General features: G+C 21.7%; 1 protein-coding gene across 1 annotated transcript in view; it reads right to left on the bottom strand.

The window, feature by feature from the left end:
• Positions 1-361: 361 nt before the first annotated feature.
• LOC122504688 (X-linked retinitis pigmentosa GTPase regulator-like) overlaps positions 362-11813 on the bottom strand; it is a 41039-nt gene continuing 29587 nt past the window's right edge. Inside the window, exons 4-12 of the mRNA XM_043615898.1 lie at positions 10805-10867; positions 8168-8491; positions 7375-7527; positions 7093-7257; positions 6779-6900; positions 6498-6578; positions 2798-3644; positions 2382-2470; positions 362-706 (exon numbers count right to left, since the gene is read on the bottom strand). Of these exons, the coding sequence (XP_043471833.1) occupies positions 683-706; positions 2382-2470; positions 2798-3644; positions 6498-6578; positions 6779-6900; positions 7093-7257; positions 7375-7527; positions 8168-8491; positions 10805-10867 (1868 nt within the window). The 3' untranslated portion in view covers positions 362-682. The remainder of the gene's footprint in view (positions 707-2381; positions 2471-2797; positions 3645-6497; positions 6579-6778; positions 6901-7092; positions 7258-7374; positions 7528-8167; positions 8492-10804; positions 10868-11813) is intronic.

Here is an 11813-nt window from a genome sequence, read left to right as displayed (position 1 = left end):
AAGTTTCTCTAGAATAGAGAAAGTTTTAACTAAATCAACAAAAATTTTCGCTACTATAATAAAATTTGTAGCTCTTCCAGATAAAAATTATTTTTCGTGATTGATACTATTATAATAACATTAATAATATTATTATTTAACATTAACTGTATTTATAATTTTATTGTTAATTAATAAATAAATATGAATTAAAAAATTAAATTAAAAATAAATATTAATTAATATTAATAATAATAATTTTAGTAGGTAATAATAATAATTATGTATTACTATTATTATTTTAAGTTTTCTATAATTCTATAATTATTTATAAAATAACGTTCTAATTTTTGTCAACAAAATATTTTTTCAATGCATTGACTAGAAAATAAGTTATTTTTTCTTAAAAAAATCTATATTATAATAATTTCATAAGTTTCATTATTAATTAAAATTATTTACGAACTAGAATAGTAAATATATATTTACGAAGGCTTGTAAATATCACTATTTTTTGGACCATTTGTTATTAATTATGGTTATTAATAAGTTTCCAAAAAAAATTTTGTGCTCCAATTTTTTCTTGGACGGATTTTTCCTCAAGGCACTATGCTTTTCTTCTTCTTCTCATTCTCCTTCTTCTACTTCTACTTTTTATCTCTTCTTTTTATCTTCTGTAGAAAAAACTCTTCTCGAAGATTTTTTACAAAATATTACACGTTCTGGACTGTAAATTATTTATATTTTTTTTAAACAAGCAAATAATTTTTTTTAAATATTAAAAGTAATTATTAATTTTAAAATTATATTAACTATTTTAAAAATTTTAATATAGTTCTTCGTAGGAATTCAATTATTTTTGTCAATAATCAAATTCTTCGTAATAGAAATTAAATTATTTTCATTACATTTTTAATAAAGTTTCTTGAAAGAATTCAATTATTTTTATCAATAACAAAATTCTTGTCAGGAATTCAATTATTTTCAAAAAGTTAAACGAAAAATTCTTCCAAAGAATTCTTTTCATAAAATAATAAATTTTTTTTAGAAATTCAATTATTTGCATTACATTTTTAATAAAATGTCATGAAAGAATACAATTATTTTTGTCAATAATAAAATTCTTCTCTGAAATTCAATTATATTAACAAAAAATTCAATTATTTAAAAAAAATAAATTCTTCGCAAAAATTCAATTGTTTTCATAAATATATTAAAATTCTTCTCAAATATTCAATTAATTTCATTACATTTTTAATAAGAATTCTTGAAATAATCCAATTATTTTTATCAATAATAAAATTTTTCACAGAAATTCAAGTATTTTATTATATTTTTTAAAAAATTACTTGAAAGAATTTAATTATTTATAGAATTCAACCTTGGCAGAAATTAAATTATTTTTATTAATAATATAATACTTGACACGAATTCAATTATTTTTAAAAAGTTTAACAAAAATCTCCAAAAGAATTTAATTCATAAAAAGCAATAAAATTTTTGTCAGTAATTCGATTATTGTCATTACACTTTTCATAAAAATTTTGTAAAGAATTCAATTATTTTTAAATTTTGATAAAATTCTTTTTAAGAAATCAATTATTTTCCATATAAATTAAGTTGAATTTTTCAAAATAATTTATATTATTCTCATTTAAATAATATAATTCTTTTTAGAAATTCAATTATTTTTAAAAATGTAAAGAAAATTCGTTGCAATAATTCAATTACTTTCATAAATAATAAAATTCTTCACAGGATTTCAATTATTTTTATTACAATTTTAATAGAATTTCTTCGCAAGAATTCAATTATTTTCAAGGAAAATAATAAATTTCTTAATTCAATTGTTCTTAAGAATTTTACGAAAATTCATCGCAACAATTCAATTATTTTCATTAACCATAAAATTCCTCGCAAGAATTCAATTATTTTTAGAAATAATCAAATTCTTCGCAGGATTTCAATTATTTTTATTACAATTTTAATAAAATTGCTTCCCAAGAATTCAATTGTTTTCAAGAATTGTAAGAAAATTCTTCGCAAGAAATAGGTATTCAATTATTTTCGCAAAAATAATCAAATTCTGTTCAATGATTTCATTATTTTCAAAAAAATTATTATAAATTTTCCCAAGTATTCAATTATTTATTTTCAATTATTTAATTATTAAATTAGTTTCAATAAAATTTCTGAAAAAAAATTCAATTATTTTCAAAAATATTAATAAAATTCCACAATAGAATTCAACTGTTTTAAAAAATTTTGATAAGTTTCTTTTTACAAGGTCATAAATAATATTATAAGAATTTACAAATTAAATTATGAATTTTTAATTCAAAACAATTTTGTTTAATTAATTATAAAAATTAATTAATACAAATTTAAGTAAGTAATTTTACCTTCGACTTCAAGTTTGGCGCAGTGCTCTCTTTATTTCCATTCACCGCTTCCTGTGTTCTCTTGCTTTTAAATAGTCTCGACATTTTACCTTAAAAGAAAAAAGAATTTATTTTTATTCAAAAAAATCAATAATTATCGTAAAATGAAAGTCTCGCAAAATTTTTCTAGAAAAACTGAGAAAACAACATATTTGAATCAAACAATTATCTTTGTTACAAGTCAACCAAAAATTATCTTTAAATTAAACATAATAATTTTGATTCAATAAATAATAAGTTTGATTCAATAAAAATTACTTTTAATTCAATTATAAAATATCTTTAATTTAAACATAAAATATCTTTAATTCAAACATATTTTTTTGGTTGTCTACTTATTTTTGAATTAAAAAATATTCTTCCTCAGTGAATTTCACCTGTTTTTGTTACTGGCGACTGAACGTCATCCGCATCATCAATAATATCCTGATCTTCAATTTTCTCCTCATCCTCAATATCTTTATTAATTTTTTCAAGACTCTCCCCACTGTTTTTCATTCCATTCAATTCATCATCATCATCATCACCTCCTCGTTTTGAAGTTGCAGATCGAGTTTTTTGCGTGTCAATTGATCCAATCGAAGAATTATCCTCCCTCAATTCATTAACCATTTTCTCCTCAATTTCCGAAATTAATTCTGAATCATTATTTTTTATATCATTCTGCGAATCATTATTATTTTTCACCGGTGTCGATGGTACTGTCGATGAATTACTCTCGGTACCGGATTTTTGTCGTGGCGGCTTTGGCGGTGGTTCCATTAATGGTGGTGAAATTGGTTTTTCAATTCTATCCTCGGCCATTATTGCGATTTCTTCAATTTTTTCACTCTCATTAATTATTATTGGTTCAGAGCTGTTTGAAATTGAAGATTTTGCCGTTTCAATATTCTCTTTCTCGCTATTTTCAATATCGGCCTTCTCCTGTATATCGTTATTCTCATTATTATTGGACATATTTTCCAAATTCATTTCTTCCTTCTCATTGGAATTATCAACATGTTCGTTTACGTTCATAGTCGCGTTGTTAACTAAACTACTTTTATTTTCTGCGCATTCACTCGTTTCCGTGTCATTTATCGCTTCATCTTTTATTTTATCAGAGTTTGTATCGATTTTTTGCGTGCTCTCATTTTCCACTTGTTCCGTATTATTTCCTGCTTGAAGCCTGCTAATTGGTATTTTCAAAGGTGGCAGGGGATTTTTCTTTTGCCCCGAGAGATCCTAAAAAAATTAATTTTAACTAAAACTTCTCTTCATTTTAATCTTCAGGCCTTCGATCGACTTCAAGAAACAAAAAAAAGTTGCTTATAGTTGATTAAAAGTATGCAAAAAAAGTTGAAAAAGTCGTTTATTTAATTTAGTCTTGGCACAAAAAATTTATTTTGTATTTCCCTGACTTTCTCCTATTCCACTGATTTCTAAATTCAATTATTCAAAACTTGAATAATCTTCACAGAAATTCAATTTTTAAAAATTTCATGCAAACATTAAATTATTTTTATCAATAGTAAATTTCTTCGCTGGAAATCAATTATCTTCATAAATAATCGATTTCTTCGTAGAAATTCAATTATTTTCAAAAAGTATAACAAAATTCATGGCAACTTTAACTCATCCAAATTTAAAATATTTTCTACAATTTTTAACTAAACTTTATTTCTAAATCAATTATTTTTAATAATTTTACAAAAGTTCTTCAAGAATTCAATTATTTTAAAAATAAAAATTCAATTTTTTTATAATTGTAATTATATTTTCAAAAAATTATAAAGAAATTTTTAAAATTAATTTTTAAAAAAAATTTGTTAATAATTTTTGAAAGATAATAATTTTCAATTACATATCTACAACTAAAAAAATTTCAAATAATTGAAATTTGGTAAAATCTTTTAAAAATAATTGAATTTTTGAAAAATATAAAAAAAAATAATCAAATTAAACGCGATTTTTTCACAAAACTGTTTAAAAATAATTATAAAAATTTTTAATGTTATTATTTTTTGTATGTATTTGAGTTTTCGGAAATATGTAATTGGAAATATTGAAAATAATTGATCTTTAAAAAATTGGAATGAAAATTATCTATAAATTACTTTTTTCAAAAATATTTTAATATAATTTTTAATAGCTAATTTTTATTAATTTTCATTTTCAAAATTTTTACTTGAAGGTTATAATTTTCACTTCTAAGGTTAATTTTCAAAAATTGTCATAAAATATTTGAAAAAAATCAACTATTTTTAATAATTTTACCAAAGTTCTTCAAAAATTCAATTATTTAAATACAAAAATTCAATTTTTGATAATAATTGTAACTGTAACTGTCCATGTTTTTTAGTTATAAAGGTATAATATTTTCAAAAAATTATAAAGAAATTTTTAAAATTCATTTAAAAAAAAATTTTTTTTATAATTTTTGAAAGATAATAATTTTTTAATTACATATCTACAATTGAAAAATTTACAAATAATTGAAATTTGGTAGAATCTTTTAAAAATAATTCAATTTTTTGAAAAATACAAAAAAATAATCAAATTTTTGAAGAATTTTAATTTACTTTATTCGAAGTTAATTGAATCTTAAAAAGTTGTGATAAAACAATTCTGAGAATTACTTTTTTTTTAAATATTGCAATGTAATTTTTTGAAAATAATTTAATTTCATAAAAGAATTTTTGTATAATCAAAAAAGTAATTAAGTTTTTGAAGAACTTTAATTAAAACTTTTGAACACAATTTTTTTTTCCAAAATGTTAAAAATAATTCTGAAAAATTGTAGTGATATTATTTTTTTGAATGTATTCGAATTTGCTGAAAAATGTAATTGAAAATATTGAAAACAAATAAAATAATTGAATTTTGAAAAATTAAAGTGAAAAAATTCTAAGAATTAATATTTTTTAAAAAATTTTAATATTATTTTTAGAAGCTAATTTTCATTAATTTTAATTTTAAATTTACATTTAAAGATTTTTCATTAAAATTTTTGAGAATTCAGTTATTTCCTAAATTTGCAATTAAAATCCTTGAAAAGTTGAATTTCATAAATTGTAATAAAACACTTGATGAAAAAATTTAATTATTATAAATTAAATTTTACACAATTATTCAAAAACTTTTTAAAATGTATATTTCGAAAATTTAATTAGAAAAATTATTCAAAAATAATTTTCAAAAGATTTGTCTGTATAGTTACTTTTCACACAACTTATAAAAATCGAAATAAGTTGCATTTTATACTAAAAATGTGGTTTTTTGTTGCAATATTTCGAAAAAAGTCAAAACATTCGCAAATTTTTGAAAATAAGTCGAAAAAGTCATAATACCCGAGGCCTGACTTTTGTTTCCAAATTCCATTTTTCGATACGAAAAAAAAAAATTGCTTTAGAATAGTTTTGAAATGAATTCTATTAAAAAATTTAATTTAAATTAATTTAATTAAAAAATTAAAAAATCATTTTGAATTATTAATAGAATTTTGTCTCTACTTTGTATAAATTTTGGGGAGAAATTTAGATTCACTTTTCATTCCATTTTACTGAAAAGTACATTTTCTGATCGTAAATATTTCAGGAAAGGCATCACGTGTTGACTTGCATGTAACGTAAACATATGTGCTGGAGAATTTTATGAGCAACTAAAATTTATATTTAGATTCTCGACACGTGTTAAACAGAAATTAATATTAAAAAATTACAGTTGACTTTTAAGGTAACTGTAAATTTAAATAAAAGGTAAATTATACATCAAGTACAAAGAATTTAGCACAGAATTTAGTAACCGAAAGAAAAAAAAAATCGAAAAATTAATGTTGGAAAATAAAAAACTAATGCAAAAGAAAAACTAAAATTACTAATTAAAATTAAAAATAAAATTTCCATTTAGATAATTTAATTTCAATTTAATTGGATATTTTAATTTTAATTTAATTAGACAATTTAATTTTAATTCAATCAGATAAGTTTAAATACTACTTAATATTTCAATTTTAATTTAATTGGAAATTTTAATTTTAATTTAATTAGAAAATTTTATTTTAATTTAATTTTAATGGAATCAGATAAGTTTAAATACCATTTGATTATTAACAGTTTCTCGATTCCCTAAATTCCTTCTTCGACCAATTAAAATTGTATGACAGCCGCCGCACGAAACCTGAAATTAATTAAAATCGAATTTACAAATTTTAATAATTAATTAATAAATATTATTATTATAATTAATAAAAGTAACCATTTTAATTTTTTTTTTAATTGTTTAAAATTTTCTAATTAATGTTATTAATTTTATTAAATATAATAATAATAATAATAATAATAATAATAATAAAATTATGATTTTTAAAAACGAATTACATTTGTAACAAAAAGATCTTGATATCTGGCAGCAAAAGTAAGTTCGTGAACATTATTTTCGTTTTCTTCTAATCCCAATTTTCCATGCCTTCCATCACCACACGTGAAAATTTTTCCATTCTCTGTAAGATTAATTAATTAATTTTTTATTAATATAAATTTAATATTTACTAAATTAAAAATTAATTTAATACTAACGACATTTTCTCGTTCGCTCGTTGATTTAATATTTATTAAGTTTGAATTAATTTAATACTTTATAATTAATTTTATAATTTTATTTTATTAATTTAATACTAGAACTATTTTCTCACCAGTCAAAATTGAACTATGACTCTCGCCGCAGGATATTTTCGATATCGTTTCACTTTCTAAAATATCCAGTGGAAGAATATTTGGTGTTTGTACTTCGGTCACATTTGTGCCCAATCCAAGTTGACCACTTGAATTACTCCCCATGCAATAAATCGCACCATCCTCTAAAAATATTAATAACAAAAATTATTTTCACAACTTTCCAAATAAATTACAAAAAAAAAATATTATTTAAAAAAAAAGTAAATATAAAAACAATAAAAAAAAGAGTGACAATTTACCAGTTAGAATAAGAGTATGATGACCTCCACAAGCAATTTTAGTCGCTAATTTTGGAAGTTGTATTTGTTTAGGTGCAGCTTGAGTTGAAAATTTTACATCGATTCCCAATTTTCCACTTTCTGATTCGCCGCAAATGTAAACGAGACCACTTTCTGAAAATAGTAAACTTTTTTTTAGTTAATTTAATTAATTACTTTTATTTAGTTAATTTGCATTTGCATCGAATATTATTTATTTGACTCAAATGTAATTTATTTGGCTCAACTATAATTTACTGGAATCAAATATACTTTACTTATGACTCAAATATACTTTATTTGACTCAAATATAATTTTTTTGAGTCAAATTAAAGTTTATTTGTCACGAATATTATTTATTTGACTCAAATGCAATTTATTTGGCTTAAATATAATTTACTAGAATCAAATATAATTTATTTAACTCCAATATAATTTTTTGAGTCAAATTAAATTCATTTGTCACAAATACAATTTATTTAAGTCAATTTAAAGTTTATTTGTCTCAAATATAATTTATTTGAGTGAAATTAATGTTTATTTGTGAAAATAAAAATAAAAAAATAAATCCAGAATTTTGTTTAGAAAAAAAAACAAAAAATAAATAAATAAACAAAACAAGAAAATAAAAACAAACGACAAAAGAAAAAATGCAATTAAAAAAAAAAATTACAATCGTAAATTTTGTAAAATTTTGAGTTTTTAATTCAACAGATTTTTGTAAAATTTGATGATAATTTCAATAAAAATGTAGTAGGTATAATTATTATTTACCAGTGAGAAATGCCGAATGATAATATCCAGCACTAATTTGCTTAATTTTTTCTGTCAATTGAACTTTCGTGGGTTTATTAACAAGACCAGTTGTGCCTGGAAGACCAAGTTGTCCTTCCAAATTACTTCCCCAAACGTGAACCACTCCATCGGCTGTGAGAACCATCGAATGATGAGAACCAGCCGATAATTGTACAATTTTCGGTCCAACAATTCCACAATCGTGAACCATTACTGGCGAACTGGAACTATCGCCCACTGCATTACTTCCTCTTCCCAACTGTCCTTCCTGATCGCTGCCGCAAGCAAATATTTTTTGTCCAGCTACACACAAAAAAAAATATGGTAAATTTGACTACTTTTTTACTATTTCCTGTAGTTCCTATAGGCGCCCGTAACATTATTTAGTAAAATGAACTATGACAGAATAGTTAGTCTAACTGTAAAATGTAGTAATAAATACCATTTTTACAGTAAATTTAACTACAAAAACAGTTATCTTAACTATTTGTTGTTAGTCATACCAACTGCTTCATTTAGTTGCAGTAACTAATTTTTCATAGTTCCTATAGGCGCCCGTAACAAATTATAGTTGTAACAACTGTAAAAAATAGTTAAATTAACTATTTAAAGTAGTAAAATGAAATTATTTATTTGTTTTTTATTATTATTGAGTTCCATTTTTTTATATTTTCTCTTACCTATTTTTGTTCATATATAATTTATATATTCAATTCTTATACACCTAACAGAGAAAAATCCCCCAACGCCGGGGATTGAACGCACGACCCTAACATTCGCAAACCGATAACCTAACCACCTAACCACGCTCGCACGCTACGATGACTCGCATTGTACTTGAGGACATTCTTCTTATATTCAGTCATAGTAACTACTCCTTTTAGTTGCAGTAACTAATTTTTTAAGCTCAAGAACTTAGTTGAAATATAGCCAGTATATGATTTTAAATGACTCAACAATAGAGCAGTAGTTAAAAGTACTGTTGAAAATAGTTATTTTCAGAATTTCTGTAGTAAAATTATCCACTTTTTACTAGTTATAAAAAAATTAAACTTACTATTTTCATATAGTAAAAATAACATAAAAATTGTTACTTTTATGACTTTTGTAGTTATAAAAATAAATGTTTCTCACAACCATAGAAATAAATTACCAAAAGCTAGTAAGAATTGGTTCTTTTAACTACATTAAACATAAAAATAAAAAATTATTATTTTGCAAATAGCAAGAAATGGATATTTTTCTACTACAGAGATTCCGAAAATAACTATTTTTAACAGTACTTTTAACTACTGCACTATTGTTGAGTTAAAATGCTGCTGAATATGGTAGTTTTAACTACACTTTTTGAACTGCACATATGTGGCTGTTTTTACCACTCACGTTTTTTCTCTGTAGAAAAAAATGATCTTTTCAACTGCATAAATAGTAAAAATAACTATTTTCAACAATTGATTTTACTATATGAAAACAGTAAATTTCTTTCTTTCTCTGCAACTAGTAAGAAATAGTTGTTTTAACTACATAAATCATAAAAGTAACAACTTTCAGAGGTTGTATTTACTGTATAAAAACAGTAAGTCTCATTTTGTTTGCAACTAATACAAAATAGTTATTTTTGCTACCACAATAGTAAAATTAACTATTTTTAACAATAGTTTTTACTACTACACTATAGTTGAGCCATTTACAAGCATCTGTTAGTTATTTCAACTACGTAAAGTAGTTATTTTAACTACATAAAACCAACTACTTCATTTTGGTTTCACTAACTGAGGAAGTGTAGTTAAAATGCTGCTGAATATGGTAGTTTTAACTACTTTTTTTCTAACTACACGTATGTGGTTGTTTTTACCATTCGCATTTTTTTCTGTGTAAAATAAAAATTCACTTTACAATCATTTTCTTTTTTATATTCAAATTTTTCCACATTAATTTTTCAGGTACCAACAAATTTTTCTTCTTCACCTATTATACAGTGAAGACGCAAATAGTTTATAATTTTTTTTATTTAATAAACATTTAAATAAATAAACAAATAAATAATTATATACATCCAGAAAAAATATTTATTTCACTCAGAGCCAATTAGACTCTTTATTTGTTTTAAATAAATTTTATTTGGTTTAAATAAAATTTTATCGGGTTCAAATAAAAGTTTTATTTATTACGAATAAAACTTTTTGTTAATCAAATAAATATCCTAGTTGGGTCTGAGATAAATATACTTTTATTATTAGGATATTTGATTCTAATAAAATTTTTCTCTAGATGTAAATATATTTATTAAATAATTTAAATATTTCTAAACTCTATTTGACTATTTATGTCTATAAATTATTATTATTATTATTAATCAAAAATAAAAATATCATTTTTAATGTCATTAAATAAAGTAAATGTCATAAACTATTTTTTATTTTAAAAATAAAAATACTATAATTATATTTATACCTTCAATTCAAAATTTTTTTTTAATTTATAAAAGAAAAAAAAGAAAAAATTAAAAAAATAGAACAAATAAATAATGAGGATAATGAGTTCACTGACTTCAGGTGCATTAAAAAGCTTTTACATTTATGTCTATCATTCGATTTCCCCCCCTTGGAGACTCACCGGTGCATATCAAAGTATGAGCTCTTCCACATGCGACATGTGTCACTTTCTCCGGCTTCAGAACTGCAAGAAAAATGCAATTTATCATTTTATTATTCATTTTTTTGTAAATTGATTTTTCCTGTATACGAATTATGTACTTTCAAAGAAATTTTCATGCAAAGTATAATATAGAATAAATATTAGAAAATAAAATTTTATTCTCAGAATAAAATTTTATAAATAAATTACATTCTATTAATCAAGTTTATTATTAAAGTATAATAATTTATCAATTAAAATTATTACTACATTTTATTATTTGAATAAAATTTTATTCGACGCAAATAAAAATTTTATTTGATTCAAATAAAATTTATATTCAGGGTTGACACAAAAAAAAATTTTGTTTTTCCCCGACTTTTTCCTGATTTCCAGACAAAATTTTGACTTTTTCCCTGACCCTAAAGAATATTCTGATTCACTCTAAAAATTATTAAGATACTCAAAAAAATATTCTATTACATTTACTTAAGAATTTCTTTAATTTATTGTAAAATTATTCGCAAACATGAATAACTTCATTTTTAAATAAAGTATTTAATTATTATTTTTCCATAAGAATTAAAATTCTTCGAAACATTTAAATTCAAACATTTTTAAAATTCAACAACTTTAAAGAATATTATTACAAAACATGAAGATATGAATCACTCCGAGTCTTTGACTCGGAGTAATTTATATCTTTATGTTTTATAAAAAAAATATAGATTTACATAAGATTGTTTCAAAAAAAAATTAAATTATTTACAAAAATTATAATAAAATTCTTCGCAGGGTTTCAATTATTTTTAATACAATTTTAAGTAAACTCTTCGAAAAATGTAATTATTTTCAAAAATTTTATTAAAATTCTTCGAAAGAATTCAATTATCAATTATTTTTAAAAATTCATGCAATAATGCTTTTAATATTCAATTATTATCTAAAATTTTAACTGATATTCATTTTTAAATCAATTTTTATTGGA

Source organism: Leptopilina heterotoma, unplaced genomic scaffold (assembly GCF_015476425.1).
Source record: "Leptopilina heterotoma isolate Lh14 unplaced genomic scaffold, ASM1547642v1 Lhet_31, whole genome shotgun sequence".
Taxonomy (NCBI): Eukaryota; Metazoa; Arthropoda; class Insecta; order Hymenoptera; family Figitidae; genus Leptopilina; species Leptopilina heterotoma.
Note: the sequence above shows the minus strand (reverse complement) of the source record. Positions and strands in the feature narration are given on the sequence as shown.